The sequence below is a fragment of the Pseudonaja textilis genome, chromosome 12 (assembly GCF_049901715.1).
Source record: "Pseudonaja textilis isolate UNSWEBS1 chromosome 12, rPseTex1.2, whole genome shotgun sequence".
NCBI classification, from domain to species: Eukaryota; Metazoa; Chordata; class Lepidosauria; order Squamata; family Elapidae; genus Pseudonaja; species Pseudonaja textilis.
This window is the reverse complement of record NC_142001.1, coordinates 9,490,438-9,507,177: the sequence shown is the minus strand read 5'-3', so window position 1 is coordinate 9,507,177 and position 16,740 is coordinate 9,490,438. Positions and strand designations below refer to the sequence as shown.

General features: G+C 40.1%; 1 protein-coding gene across 1 annotated transcript; it reads right to left on the bottom strand.

Moving 5' to 3' along the window:
- Window positions 1-1,995: 1,995 nt before the first annotated feature.
- Window positions 1,996-10,157, bottom strand: LOC148124779 (uncharacterized). Its single transcript, XM_087941271.1, has 4 exons — window positions 10,138-10,157; window positions 6,493-6,643; window positions 3,876-5,140; window positions 1,996-2,077 (listed from the first exon to the last, which is right to left on the bottom strand). Exons 1-4 carry the CDS (start codon window positions 10,155-10,157, stop codon window positions 1,996-1,998), a joined length of 1,518 nt encoding a protein of 505 aa, XP_087797397.1.
- Window positions 10,158-16,740: the final 6,583 nt, after the last annotated feature.

Sequence of the window (16,740 nt, the reverse complement as noted above, 5' to 3'; positions counted from 1 at the left end):
AAGTGTCAGGTTGACAACATTTTGATTGTTCAAAGGTACCTAAAGCAAAGGGTTTTTTTCCCCTTTCTAATAATTTATTTTTATTTATAAGCTGCTTCCCAAGGAATCATTGTGATCTCACAATAATAAACACAATAATAAGATATAATAAAACTAAACTCAACAAAGCAATACAGTACCATAGAAAGCCATTATTAAACCTAAGCTCTGCAACAATGGGAAAATGGCATCTTAAAATAACGTTAAGCTAGTCTCGTTAATTTGGAAAGTGGTAGATGAAAGCAATTGATGGTTTTCAAAATCAGTTTTAAAAAAAAGTAGTATAGGAGATATACAGGTAGTCCTCAACATACGACTACAATTGAGCCCAAAATTTATGTTGCTAAGCTAAGCAAGAAATGGGCTGTATCAGATTCACGACATATACAAAACTATAGACCAATTTCCCTGTTAAATACTGATTATAAAATATTTACTACAATTATAGCAAATAGATTGAAAAAAATATTGAATGAATATATACATAAAGATCAAAACTGATTTCTTCCTAATAGACAAATCAGGAATAATTTATGAATAGTATTAAATGTTTTGGAATACTACGAAGCCCACCCGGAAAAAGAAATAGCTCTTGTATTCTTGGATGCACAGAAGGCCTTTTCTGTCTTCTTCTGTGTGTTTTTATTTGATATTTTGGTTTTGTAATCAATAAAGTTTGTTTAAAAAAAAAAAAGAAGAGACTGAACATCCATTTGTCTCTTCTGTTTTGAAGATAAATAAAGGCAAACATACTGAGACTTATACTTGACATGACAAATCTAATATTGGCAAGATTGAATCACTAATCAATCAATCAAAGCTGGAAGGGACTTTGGAGGTCTTCTAGACCAGCCATTTCAGACAAGTGACTGCCCAATGCCGTCGTAGTTCTGAAGCAATTTCACAACTCCTGAAGGCAAGTCGTTCCACTGGTTAATTGTTCTCATTCTCAGGAAATTTTGTTCTAGGCTGATTCTGTCCTTGATCCGTTTCCACCCATTGCCTCTTGCCCTGCCTTCAGCTGCTTTGGACAGCTGTACCTCACAAATGTTTATGCCTTTTAATAAAATTTGTTAGCTGTAAAAAAAATATGATCTTAGACTCTTTCTGATTTGTGATTACCATAGACTAACATGGCTCTGCTACACTTCCTTCAGTGTGGTATTTTATTTATTTTTCATTGGATTTATTTTTAATTTATTTCCTTTTTTTGGTCAGGAGATGGCGGCATTGTTCAATTCATGTCATCTTGGGAATCACCAAATTGTGTTATGGTATTGCCTCCAAACCTGTAAATGTGAAATTGAAGTAAAGAAGATTGCCTGTAAATGCAAACTGAGGCTTGGAGGAGGAGATGTCCTTGGTATTCTCTGAGCTTGGTTATTTCCTTGCAGACATTTCATTACCCAGCTAGAGAACATCATCAGTGCTAGAAGGCAGAGTAGTAGTACTAGGACTGTGTGGCCCTTGGTGTCCTCTGAGCTTGGTTGTCTTCTTGCAGACATTTCATTACCCAGCTAGGAAATATCATCAGTGCTAGAAGTCAGGGGAGTTGTGAGGAGGAGGAGGAGGAGGAGGAGGAGGAGGAGGAGGAGGAGTCAAAATAATATTGTAAGTTAAGATACGAGACAAGACTGGAGATTCCCAACTACCTACCTTGGAATCTAGCAGGCGATGGGATTATTGATAGAATAATTGGATCTCTTCAGAAGGCACCTTTGCTAGGTTTATTACAACATCCTATTGTATCATATCCTCCTTCAGATATGAAAGTTCTGGCAATCCTAATCCAAGAAGATCAATCTATAAAGTCCTATACAGGGGTGTGATCATTATGTTTATTATTAAAATATCTAAAATATTCTATTTTAGAAGGTAAAATCTATAAATCACTGGATGCTGGTGGAAAAGTTTTATTTTTGTTTTTGGTTTTTCATAAAAAGTGGTGCCATCATATCAGCTGATCGCTTGTGGAACTTCTGGAGAAGACTGGCCCGATCCTTTAAAAAAGAAATTTATGAACCCATTTTGCTCCAGGCTGGGGAGAAAAAGACAAGGCAAAGACAGAATTAAACACTAGCAGAAAATGTCACGAAGGCAACAAACAACATAATTTTGCAGGAAGTCAATCCATATTTTTCTCTCGTGAAGTGGAAAAATGATTACACATATAATACATCCTGGATGGTTGGGATTTTACTTCATGGGAATCCCGAGACAAAAATACAAGTTTACTATTAGATGTGTATCTTGTTTTTCCATCCAAAAAGTGCAGCTATTGAAAGAAAAAGTAAAATGCAAAAACAGGTTCATTAAAAAAAAAAAGATCTTCAAAGGGGAATTAAAATACTGAAGCCTAGAATGATCTTGAAAAAAATAATAATAATTACGCAAGTCAGAAAGGCAAAACATTCAACACTGATCATTGGGCCAACCGGATGCCAGAACTTCACTCTCCAACATATGGGCACCCAAATCTGTTTCTCTTTTGTCATTTAAGGGTGGAATGCCACCTCTAAATGAGGAGGGTTGAAAAACAACTGCAAAAGAAAATTGCCAATTTTAAAGTCCCAACTTTAGGTGCTTTTTTCCCCAAGAAACAACTGGACTTTCTGGTTTTTCTTTGAAGACATTTCGCTGCTCATCCAAGCAGCTTCAACAGCTCTGAGTGGATGGTGGGGAATGGAAGGATTTATACCCCTTGCAGGCAGCTGGTCATTTGCATTCTTTTAGTGGGTTGTTAAGGACATCTGGAGGTTTATCTGTGTCCTCAGGGTCACCTGAGTGGTGCAAATTGACTTGGAACCGTTGAAAGGACTATGTTGTAGATTGGAGATAGAGTCAAAATTGAACAGCCCTCTCTTAACAGGGGTGGGATATGACATTATCTATCTCCAATCTACAACACAGTCCTTTCAACGGTTCCACACCCATTTGCACCACCCATTTGTGACCTTGAGGACACAGATAAACCTCCAAGTGGCCCAGGGGTGGGATTCAAAATTTTTAACAACCGGTTCTGTGGACGTGGCTTTGGTAGTGGGCGTGGCTTGGTGGTCATGTGACTGGGTGGACATGGCTTGGTGGTCATGTTACTGGCTGGCTGTGGCCAACTCAATATCACTCACATCGAGGCACGCATCTTCTCGCCTGGCCTGTGGGGATGCTGCAACAGTTGTAAGTGTGAAAAACGGTCATAAGTCACTTTTTTCAGTGCCATTGTAACTTTGAATGGTCACTCCACATGAGCAAAGTACCAGAAAAGAAGGGGAAAAAAACTCCAGAGAAGTTCCTGAGACAGGAAGTCTAGTCCTGCCAAGAATGTAATAAGGGTTAATGGAGAGGCAGTTTCTGTAAGCAACACCAGAAGGTTTCCTTCCTGCCTTCCTTACAGGATTAGGCCAGTAATTTCTTCTAACAACCGGTTCTCCAAACTACTTAGAATGTTAACAACCGGTTCTAGTGAATAGGTGCAAACTGGTAGAATCCCACCCCTGAAGTGGCCTCAACAACTCTGTAAAAGGATGCAAATGACCAGCTGTCTTCAAGGAGTATAAATCAGTGGTGGGATTCAAATATTTTTACCACTGGTTGGGTGGGTATGGCTTGGTGGACACGCTTTGTGTGCAAGCATGTACCATACGTGCACTTTGCGCAGGCACAGAGACATTTGTGCAGGCACAGAGGCATTCTAACTTGCCTCCTGCAAGCCTGCACGATCCCAGTCACTTCAGCAACTGCCGCGTGGCATTCTTCTGTGCCGCCCAAAGCAGCTGCACTTCAAATTCAGAGGATAAAGGTGAGTATGAGAGCCCAGGCAGGTGGGTGAACCCAACAGCAGAGCAGTGGAGAGAACCAGCTTGGTCTCCTCTGCCCATTGCTGCTTCCGGCTTGGCATAGACATTGAGCTCACCAGTGGTGCGCCTCTGGCTCCTGGTTTGGGCGGTTTGGCGGGTTCTGTTTCATCCTTGGCTTTGCTCGGTGCAGGCGGATGATGCAAATGTTTCGGGGGTGGGATGTACGAAGGCGCCATCTCCAGTTGGAAGTGTGCTGCAGGTAAACGGCACGTCATCTTCTCGGTCGGTCGAGGCATGGTGGAGGTTGGTGAGGGAGACTGAGGGAGGGGTAATGAGAGTAAAGGGGAATCAGGTCTAGCGGTCTCGACTGGTGGGACCGTCTGGGTTGCGGTATCTTTTGTGTTCATTTTCCGTTTCAGAGGAGCGTTTGTTCTGGCAAACAAGGGGTCCTTTTTCTGTGATTTGAGAGAAATGGGAGCAGGAGAGGACTCCTCCTCCACTGTTGACTTCTCCTCCTTTTCTTTGGCCCGGTCAGGAGGTGATGAGGTGGGTTTTCTTTCCCGAGGAAGCGATTGGACGGAGCTCTCACTGGTCACATGAGATACCTCCTGGCTTTTGAAGTGGGTCTTTGAAGACTTCACAACCCCTTCTGGGGGAGCTTCAGCTGTGTCCATTTCTGATGGCAAGATGATGGAAACGGATTTGCTGGTCTGCACCCTTTCTTCGGAGGTCTTCAAAATCCCTTTGGGCAACTTAGAGGGTTCCTGGATGAAAATCTCGGCCGGTTCTTTGATAGGATCAAAGATGGAAAACACTGTCTTGGGCACCGAGACTTGGGTCGAAGAAGTCTTCCTTTTGTCCTTTTTCTTCTTGCTTGGCGTTTTCTTTTTAGGCTCCTCCTCAGGCAAGGGTGGCGAAGGCACTGTTGAGATGCAACGTGTGTCCCCAACCATGAAAGATGTTTTTTCATACGGTCCTTTCGGGGGAGGAGCAACTGCCACCAAATGTTTCTCCAAAGGTTCCTTTGGTGGGGGTTTCTCTTTCTTTAGGCATGGGAATATCTTTTCCCATATGCTAGGTTCTGGCTCGGGGACTTTTGCTTTGGCTGGCGGTTTTGGCTGAGAGGGTGCAGTAGGCCCGCCTCCCGCAGGTACCGCAGGAGTGGCAGGCTGTGCCTTCTGTGGGGCTGGCTGTGGCTTCTCCGGGACCGGCTGTGGTTTCGGTGGGGCTGGCTGTGGCTTCTCTGGGGGTGGCTCTGGCGTCTCAGCGGGTGGCTGTGGCTGTGGCTTCTTGGAGGATGGTGGCTATACATTTAATAATAAAAAAGCATGTTATTATTTAAGGTTTGGAGAGAAAGGGATGGAGAAAAGAGCATCCAACCCAAATAGGTTGAGGGTGCTTGTTAAATCATAAGGACATCCATATCAGAGGTGGTATTCAGCAGGTTCTGACCAGTTCTGAAGAACCGGTAGTAGAAATTTCGAGTAGTTCAGAGAACCAGCAAATCCCACCTCTGACTGGCTCTGCCCCCATCTATTCTCTGCCTCCCAAGTCCCAGCTGATTGGCTGGATCTTTTTTTGTTGCCCTGCACAGGAGAACGGAGCTGGAAAGCAGGTTAGTGGGGTGGGGAAGGAAAGGGGATTTTGCAGTATCCTTCCCCCACCATGCCACCAAGCCACACCCACAGAACCGGTAGTAGAAAATGTTGAATCCCACCACTGGTACATATTGAGATTTAAACTCTGCGCAGAGGGGAATGGACATTGGAGATTAACATATTAAGGGCAGCATTACTCATGCTTAATAAGAATAAATACAATTCCAGCATGCCATTCAATAGCATTTTGTAACCCATATTTTATTCATTTATTTTTTTAAAAAAGAACTTCTGCCACGAGGACACTAGGACACATGCAATGTACCCCCCAAAATAAACTTCATCAGGTAACCACTTGATCTATTTTTGGTAGATCAGTACTGAAAATAATAAGGCAACAGGTGTCACGTTTAGATTAAACCACGATTCTATAAATATAACAGAATAGCAGAATAACAGAATTAGGACCCTGGAGATTTTCTAGTCCCGCTACCTGCTCATGCAGGAAATCCTATGTCATTTTAGACAAATTGTTGTCCAATCTTTTCTCAAAAACCTCCAGTGTTGGAGCACCCATAATTTCTAGAGGAAAACTGTTCCACTGATCAGTTGTTTTTACTGTCAGGAAATTTCTCTTTCATTCTAGATTGCTTTTCTCTTTGATTAGTTTCCACCTGTTGCTTCTTGTTCTGAATATGGTCAGGCGCAAAATATCAGGACCACATGAAGTTCCAATTGAACTGATTTATTACTCTTATGCCTACGCACAAGAATCGATTCAACTCACAGCACTATTTTGGCACTAGTTAAGGCTCAAAGGAACTTAAGAGAGGTTAAAGGTGGCCCATTTGTGGCTATGTAGAGATTCTAGGCTGATTCCTCTTTTGACTCTGCCCCTTCCCCCAGGTTCTGCCATTCCTTCTTCTGCATATGTTGACCCTACGCTGACCTTGATTTTCATGAAAAGAGGCTCCATCTATTTCACACAAAAGAACTAATAGCTAGCACTGCTTCTTACACATTTAGCCTTTGCAAATCATGATAAGAAAGCCACTTGCCTTTAAAACAGAAGGTTTGGATCTCGCTTTGTGACCAGGCCGAGATGGTTTTGGAAAGTCTTGTTGAAAAATTATTTTGGGCAATGGTTTTGGTAAAGAGGTATGGCTTTCAGCTCCTGAAATACAGAAAGGAACAAGATTGGGTTTTGAACTTGGGGGGGAAAAAAGAAGGAATAAGGAACACATGTACAACTGAGTATATACACAGCTAACTTATGCATGGATCTAAACTCATAAACATGTGACTTTATAAACTCTTGGATAGCATTTAAATCCAGCTACTTCCGAAATCTGTAATCCAAATGTGTTTTTTAATGGAACTACAGGAGCCAATATATTAAATACATCATAACCAATTGTAACCATAAGTATTTATTTTGCTTTGCTGTACAACTACAGGTAGCTCTTGATGTAGGACCACAATTGTGCCCCAAATGAATGTTGCTAAGTGAGACTTCTGTTAAGTGAGTTTTGCCCCATTTTACAGTTGTTAAGTGATTCATTGCACTTGTTAAGTGAATCTGCCTTTCCCATCAGCTTTACTGCTCAGAAGGTGTTGTGGTTAGCTGGCAGCAGGTGCGGACGGCTGAGGAGAGCGAGGACTCAGATGAGGGGCCAGGACCATTAGGGAGTGGACTGCTGCCTTCAGAGATTGTGGGGGCTGGCAGCAGCAATGAGGAGGTTCCCGAGTAGCCTGTGCTAAGTGTGCATGCGCACAGGGCTGCTCGCAGGAAAGAGCAGTTGCAGCAGCACGGGCAACTTGGGAGTAAGGCTGCAAGGTAATGGCCCCTCCTTCAAGAAGATAAAAGCCGGCTGTGAATCGGATGTTCTTTGCAGGAAGCAAAGATGTTTTGAAACTCAGCCTCATGGACATTACAGTTGGTATTTGAAGACTCTTGTGTTTTCTCTCTTGGAAACAGGTTTGGGTCAGAACAGAAGGTCACAAGAGAATAACATGACCCTGGGGCACTACAACTGTCATAAATATGAGTTAGTGGCCAACTGTCTGAATTTTGATAATGTGACTTGGGGATATTGCAATGGTCGTAAGTGTGAGAAACAGTTGTGTCACTTTTTCCAGCGACATTGTAACTTTGAACCATCATTGAATGAATAGTTATAAGTCAAGGACTACCAGTAAACCCCAGTTTAAGAATGAGATCTATTCCCAGAGTCTGTTCTTAAGTCAAATTTATACCTAAACCAGAATAATATTACTGCATATGACTATATTAGCAATATGGTGTAATGATTTTGAACCATTGTGTGTATAACTTAAATTTTGCTATAGTAGGCTCTGCTGATAACTATGAGTTCTCCTGAAACTGAGACATTCTTAATTCAAGTAGATTGCCACTTACCTGGTTTGGAAACTAAATAGATATAATCCTATTTAGTATTGGACTGGAGATCCAAGTAACACCAAGGCTATTAGTGAAAAGATTGAAAACCACCCTAGACAGTGCCTGTTCCCACCGCCACCACCAACACGTCACAAGTGGTTTGGGTGTAATAATCACCAAGAATCAAGAGTAATTTGAGATAATTTCAACTTGTTTTTTTTTAATTAGTATATAGTTCTTGTCCTACTTGCAACCTCTCTTTGGAGTACAGCCTCTAATGTCCTAATGTCCCACAGTGTTTCCACAATCTCAGCAACTTCAACTCCCAGAATTCCTCAGTCAATATTTGGCTGGGGAATTCTGGAAGTTGAAGTCCATGCATCTTGAGGTCCTTGACGTTGAGAAATCTTGGTCCAATCCCTGGAAGCTTATCTTTTAAAAACATCTTTGCTTTCTATAACAACCTTCCCCAAGTTGTAGGCTCTCCAGGTGTTCCAGGATGACCCTTCCTAGAATTTCCATCTTAGATCTGGGAAACACTGCATGTGCAACTAGCCTACAAACCCCTCAGAATTAAAACCAACCAAACAGCCAACCAGAGACAGCACTGACCCTCAACCAAACTATGCAACAGCACCCACAACCCTAACCCTCCCAATGACCCTGACCTGATGTAACCTCCCTATCACAAGACCCATTACAAGATCCTCACTTGATACACCCACACCTGAAGCCCTTATAAAGAGAAGACGACTAAGGTAAAGGTTCCCCTCGCACATATGTGCTAGTCGTTTCTGGCTCTAGGGGGCAGTGCTCATCTCCGTTTCAAAGCCAAAGAGCCAGTGCTGTCCAAAGACATCTCCGTGGTCATGTGGCCGGCATGACTTAAACACCAAAGGTGCACAGAACGCTGTTCCCTTCCCTCCAAAGTGGTCCCTATTTTTCTACTTGCATTTTTTTTTACATGCATTCGAACTGCTAGGTTGGCAGAAGCTGGAACAAGTAACGGGAAGTCATCCGTTATGTAGCACTAGGGATTCGAACTGTCAAACGGCCGACCTTTCTGATCATCAAGCTCAGCATCCTAGCCACTGAGCCACCGCGTCCCTTTTAAAAGAAGACTGACATCCCCTAAACTCTGCTAAAAATGTTACCTAGCCAGATAATGAAACATTTGAAAACCAAACCACGAGCTCAGAGAACGCACTTCCACCCTCACTGTATATCTTGTCAGAACAGAGTGACAATGCTGGAAATAAATAACAATTAATGGAACATTACATGCAGTCTTTCTAACAATTACCTAACTTCATACCTTGGCTTCGTGTTTCACTCTTTCCACGTCTTCCATGCTTACTGCAATAGAAATGGAAAGATTTTCTTTTTTAAAAAAAAACACAACATATTCAGATTAGCGTAGCAGTATTTCTGGAATCTGATGAATAATTGGACATCAAAGCTATGCAAAGCTACACAAACCGGCTTAGAAGAAAGAATGCCATTCAACTTACTATAACATAATCAGCTGCAGATTACAGTCTAAAATAAATTCACTTTTTCAATGGCAACCAGATAACGTTTCCTGTGTTCACTTTGCTCTCTGTGTGCATGTTTTAATCCAAGGTTTTCCACAAACACACATGAAAAGAATCATAGTTTTTTTTTTAAATGGGAGGAGCCTTAAAATACAGCTTTTCTATGAATTTCTGGGATACATGTTCCCAAATACTATGAATGAATAACTATATTGATTTTTTAAAAACTGCTCAATGAGCGAAACTTTCTGGCTGGTTTATTTATTTATTTTTTTGTCAAATTCTTACAATACAATAGAAATAAGAATAAACATAAGTTTAAATATAAGAAATAGGAACTAATAATTGGGGACAATAGGACAGGGAAGGTAGCACGATTGCGCGCTTATGCACGCCCCTTACAGACCTCTTAGGAATGGGTTGAGGTCAATGGAGGTTAGTTTGACGGTAAAGGAGTGGGGGTTTGAGCAGGTGACAACAGAATCAGGTAGTGAGTTCCAGACATTGGCCAGTTTAAAATAAAATACTTGCTAAATACAATTGCTCAACCACAATTGAGCCCAAAACTTCTTTGCTAAGCATGACGGTTGCTAATAAATTCTGCCACATTTTACAAACTTTCTTGCCATAATTGTTCAGTGAACCACTGCGGTCGTTAAGATGCTAAGTAAATCTGACTTCCCCATTGACTTTCAGTTCATTTAATGGCCATTTGAAGTTACGATGGCACTGAAAAAAGTGACTTATAACCATTTTTTCACACTTACCTCCACTGGACCGTCCCCATGGTCATGTGATCAAAATTCAGACACTTGGCAACTGGTTCATATTGATAATGGCGGCAGTGTCCCAGAGTCGTGTGATCACCTTTTGCGGCCTTCTGACAATAGGGAAGCCAGATTCACTTAACCGTGTTACCTGGGAGGGAGGGGGTTTCTACTGGTTCGGACTGGTTCTATAGAACCGGTTGTTATGATTCTGCTCAGTTTGGAGAACTGGCAAATTGTGCCCCTGGCTGGCCCCGCCTCTCTCCGCCCACCCCTCCCCTCCCTTCCTCACCCAGTCAGTCCTTATCACGCATGCGCAATATTACATGCATGCCCGACCTTGCTGACTGGGTTCTTCCCTGCCCAGTCATTCCTTAAAGTATTTCTCCCCCCCCCTCAACTATCACCTGTTCCTATGATCAGCTGTGCGGGATTCCTTTCCTGTCTTACTGCTTCTTCACCCAGGAGGCTTCCCTGAGGTCCAGGAAGGCAAAACATGGAGAGGGAGTACAGCTCCTCCATGTTTTGCCTTCCTGGGCCCCAAGGAAACTTCCTGGGAGCAAAAATGCCCCCCAGGAGCCTTCCTTGAGGCCCAGAAGGCCCCAAAACTGAGGGAGGGTTGCTGCAAAAAAAAGCCATGCCCACCCAGTCACATGGCCACACCCACCTAGCCATGCCCTCCAAACCGGTCGTTAAAAATTTGAATCCCACCCCTGCATGTAACTTAATAACTGCAGTGATTTTCTTAACACCTGGTCATAAAAGGGGGCAAAGCTCACTTAACATCTGCCTTGCTTAGTAACAGAAATTTGGGGCTCAATTGTGGTCGCAAGTTGAGGACTACCTGTATATAGGGAAAGTAAATCAATGCATTTGTGCCCATCGCTTGAGATAAGTCCGTAAGGCCAGGCGTTGTATGGTTCTTACATAAATCCTTCACAGTTGTTAGCACACAGCACAAAAGAGTTGATAACTGAATTTTCTGCTATTCCTCTTCTTTTTGAGTTATATTTTGGAGATAGTGTCCCATGTTAGAAAGGACAAATTATCTGAGTGCCATGTTGGTATGGCTAGTGTGGAATAAACTCCAGAATATATATATATATAAAATAGTATCCAACAGCAGATAATTTATTTCTGGATGTAAAAATAATGCAGTTAATCAAGGAAAAACATCTACTTATTATAGCGCCACATGAAACAGAAACGTTTAAAAGCAAAAGCATGTCCACTGAAAAAGGGAGAAGCCAAAACATTTTGGTTGGAATCTGTCTCTTCTTCATTCGTCTCTGTAACATGCACGCACAAACACACCCACAATGTAGCTGTTTCATGCTCTTTCATTCGGAAATAAACTTGCATTCTCTTTCTGCATAGCTTTAGCTCCATATTTTGTCCCCTTCCCTAATTATGTGCAGGAAAGGAATTTTACAGAGTGGAAATAAATGACTTAGATGAGGGAACAGAAGGGAAACTTACCAAATTTGCAGATGATACTAAGTTGGCAGGAATAGCTAACACCCAAGAAGATAGGCTCAAGATCCAGAGGGATCTTGACAGACTAGAAAACTGGGCCGTATCTAACAAAATGAAATTCAATGTAGAGAAAAGTAAAATCCTACACTTAGGCAAGAAAAACCAAAAGTACACATATAGACTGGGTGAAACCAGGCTTAATAGCAGTAACTGTGAGAGGGATCTTGGAGTCTTAGTGGACAACCAGCTAAATATAAGCCAACAGTGTGCAATGGCAGTGAAAAAACCCAATGCAATCCTAAATTGCATTAATAGATACAATCAAGATCAAATGAGGTACTAATGCCACTCTATAAACCTTTAGTAAGACCACACCTAGAATATTGCATCCAGTTTTGGTCACCACACTATAAAAAAGAGGTTGAACACTACAGAAAATGCAGAGAAGAGCAACCAAGATGATTAGGGGATTGGAGGCTAAAACGTATGATGAACGGTTGCAGAAACTGGGCATGGCTAGTCTAGTGAAGAGAAGGACCAAGGGAGACAGGAGAGCAGTCTTCCAATATTTGAGGAGCTGCCAAAAAGAGGAGGGGCTCAAGCTATTTTCCAAAGCACCTGAAAGCCGGACAAGGAATAATGGATGGAAACTGAACAGGGAGAGATTCAACCTGGAAATAAGGAGACATTTTCTGACAGTGAGAACAATCAATAATCAACCAATGGAAAAGAAGTTGCCTTCAGAAGTTGTGAGAGCTTCATCACTGGAAGCTTTCAAGAAGAGACATGTATATGTGTATGTGTATCATATATGTATGTATGTATGTATGTATGTATGTATTCTTCAGTTTTCGCGGGTACTTACATGTATGGCATTCAGCTTTGTTCGGGTATTTTCCCACGTCATTGTAGTTGTGCTTTTAAAGTTGTAGCAACGTTTCGGCAGAATCTCATCTGCCATCATCAGGCTTCTGTATTGTGTTAGTCTGTGAGTCAGATGAACTGTAAAAGTCTGACTTTCACTTTCTGACCCTTCACTCCACTAGAATAAATCCTTTTTAAACTCTTCCTAATCCAATCCCTTCTTTCTGGAATCATCTGCTTCCAGTGGTGACTTCTACAGACTTCCATTTTGCATATCTGACTGGTGGGAGGATGGCCCCTCGATTCCTCTTCTATTTTCTGTTTTTAATACCAGTTGTCAATCCACAAGAACCTTGGCCCTTTAATACAGAATAACTGAGTTTGCTTAGGGGCCTCTGGTGAGTGACTTTGTCAAAACCTTTTCCAAAATCCAAGGATCTGATATCTATTGGGCCATTCTTCTACAAAGTCATCTTTTCCTTTTCTGTCTTATACCCAAAAATGACTAGAAGATTTGGAAATCCAGTATGGGCAATTTTGGGGGGATATAATATAGAACTAAATAACTGGCAAACACTCTGGGAAAGATACTATCAATAGATGATGGCAACCACTTACAAAGAAAAGTTGTATAAAATGTTTTGTAGGTGGCACTTACCACCAGCGATGTTAGCAAAAATGTTTAAAAATACGTCTACCAAATTTTGGAAATGTAATAAAAAGTCAGGGCACATATTATCACTTGTGGTGGACATGCCCAAAAGCAAAAAAAAAAAAAAAAAGTGAAAATGCATACTTGGTTAGAAAAAATGTTAAGGTAGCATATAGATTTTAAGCCACAACTATTTTTGTTAGGCATAATACCAGAAAAATATGATAAAAGGAATGTATATTTGATATAGCATGTTTTAACAGCAGCAAGACTTGTATTTGCACCACATTAGAAGAAGATATAATTTAAAAAGTATTGGACCATGCAGAAATGTACAGATTTAACACTGAACATAAGAGAAAAAGAAGTCATAGGTAGACTAAATAAACTAAACATTATTTGCTTGCACCAAAAGGTTTCCCTTCCTGGTGTGCTGCATTTCCTGTAAGATCATATCCCCCTAGATTTGCTCTTATTTATGTGAAAGAAACCTGGTAATTAGCTATATGTTTCAAAAGAACACCTGATTAGCCCTGAATGGTTACAGAAAGCATTTTGGAATTTTCTCCTTGGCTTCACTGATTTCCTGTTTTCTTATTTATTGATTTTAAATAATGCCAATTCATTCTTTTCTTCTCCTGTTTTGTTCCTCTCAGACACTTTAATGATGTTCCAATTCAGCATTCATCAGTGTAAAAGAGAAAGCATGGAAGGGTTTTTCTAGGCCACATCTTTTTTGGCGGTTTGGACCCCGGGGCAAGTTAAGGAGAGAAGAAATTACTTTTTTTTTTCTTTTGCTATGTATCTTTCGGAGCGTTTGGCTCGAGTCATTTATAAAAATGAAATAAGTACACTCCCTATTTCCCATTTGAAATGAAAATAAAATTAAGGCTGCTAGGTCTAGCTGCATATTTTCCATTGGGCTATTATTACTTTGAGAAATAGCAGGGTCACAATTGGGCAATGAGAAATATGTATTTTTTTTCTCTCTTCTGCAGTTCTTCCCTTAATAATAAAATATGTTTCTTTAATGAATAGTTAGGATGAATATATTTGCCTGAATGAACATGGCTATCTATCTATCTATCTATCATCTATCACCTATCATTTATCTATCTATCTATCTATCTATCTATCTATCTATCTATCTATCTATCTATCTATCTATCCATCTATTTATCAACTGTCTCTATCTATCTATCTATCTATCTATCTATCTATCTATCTATCTATCTATCTATCTATCTATCTCTATCATCATCATCATCATCTATCATTTATAATTATCTATCATCTATCTCCATCTCTCTGTCTATCTCTGCCATCTATCATCTATCTGTCTATCATCTATCATCTGTCTGTCTATTTATCTATCATCTATCATCTGTCTTTCTATCTATCTATCTATCTATCTATCTATCTATCTATCTATCTATCTATCTATCTATCTATCTATCTATCTATCATCTCAACTGTGGTTATTGAAGGCTACCTGAATTTCACTGCAAATAATTTAAATTCATTTCCATTTCATTACCTCAGAAGTTGGTACTATTTTTTTCTATCTCTACATTTTGGAGACAGGTAAAGAGAGGTTCTGTTTCCAAAGCAAGAGAAAAATAAATATAAAAAGAAATGAAGAATTGTTTTGGCCCTATTCCCTAGCATCTTCATCTAAAAAAAAAAAAAAAAACCATGTTGAAATTATTTTCCTCAACAGCTTTTTAAGTGTTGAAAAGCCTTGTTTTGTTTCTTCCCTTGTTAATTAAATCATTCATCCGAAACTCGTGGGGGAAAGAGAGATCTAATTTATAGCCCTGGACTAGTGAAAGAAATGAAATGAAGAAAAAGCTGAACTGTTCAAAGGATTTATTACGACCGTAGTGAAAGCTTTTTAAATAAACTTCAATGGGAGGCCACAGGGAAATGTGGCAACTCCGTTCTGCATGAAAAAAAAAGCAAAGATAACAAAGGGGAGCTTAGAGGAACAGGTAGAAAAGATTATTTTCTATTACAAAGCCTCATTTGGAATACAGATAATTGTAGTTGATGTTATTGTCAAGATGTCCCCAAATGTTCCTGAATGGTGCCTTGTTTCACACCTTTTAAAATTCAGATTCATTCCAGAGTGGAGGATGCACAACACATTTTAGTGGGGGCACAGAAAGCATGCATAGAACAGACTACTGAATAAAGACTTGGCTTTAGTTCCTAAGGGATTCAGATTTCATTTTGTAAATGGTCCTCGTTTCTTTTGTCTGCCTCCATTGCTGCTGAGATAACAAATGTTGACCACTATTTTCTTGCACCTTGGTCTGTGTGTGTTCCCCATGGCATCCCATTCTCAGAGACTCCTGTGAGAGGAACATGATTTATGGGTCATTCAGACAGTTAGAGTTGGAGATATCTAGATAGTTAAAATAGCTAGACAGCTAGAGATAGCTAGAAATAGCTGGATTGCTAGCTACATAGTTAGATAGGCACTAGATAGCTGAGATGGATGGAGGATCGATGGTTGGATAGTTGGTTGATTGGTTGGTTGGTTGATTGGATGATAGTTGATAGATTAGATAAAGAGTAGATAAAGAGTAGATAGATAGATAGATAGATAGATAGATAGATAGATAGATAGATAGATAGATAGATATAGAAAGATAGAGAGATATAGATAGATATAGATAGATAAATAGATATAGAAAGATAGATAGAGATAGAGATGATAGATAATAGAAAGAGAGAGAGAGAGAGAGAGAGAGAGAGAGAGATGCAGGCAGGCAGGTAGGAAGGTAGGCAGATAGACAGACAGGAATTCAATAAATAAAACTGCTGAGGCCTGAATCATATAAGTAGTGGCTTGCATTATATACATATACATGGCTTGCATTATATACATATACATGTCCAGGAACCTATTTTTAGCAACTCATGGCAAATGTGTTTTTCAACCAGTTCAAAAATCTTTTCTATGTAATCAAGTGACATTTAATTGATTTATTGCTTGAATCTTGAATTTTGATATGTTTGGGATGAATGCTTTGGAAATTTGGAAGAGGGGTTTTTGTGTGTGTGTGTGTGTGTGTGTGTTCGGGACATATATTATTTTTATAGGCCAGCCTTTAGATAAAATAAGGTTATAGAATTTATTCAATGAATTGTTTAGATAAATTAGCCTGAAATTATTTTTAAAACTGAAATTAATTAGAGATATCTTTCAAATGGTAAATATTTGTATTTGATAGATTCCCAACCAAATATTTGGAGGTACAAGTACAGTGGTACTTTGGTACTCAACTGCTTTGAGAATTTGGTACATTTCGTCCTGGTACTCATTGTTTGTTTGGTACTCAATGCACAAGCTAGAACTTGTTGGTATCGGTTGGCTTGTGACTCACTACATTATTTCTTACAGGGAAATGTATTCGATACTCGTAGTTTTTGGTACTCATCACATCTTCCTAAACCAATTAACAATGAATATTGAGGTACCACCTCTGGGATATTTTGTCTTTTTTTTAAAAAAAATACAATATAGCTTTATGAAGATTATCACTTGTATGATAACAAACTGTAGACCAAGACTTCCATCATGTTCTAGTCTTTCCATCTTTCAC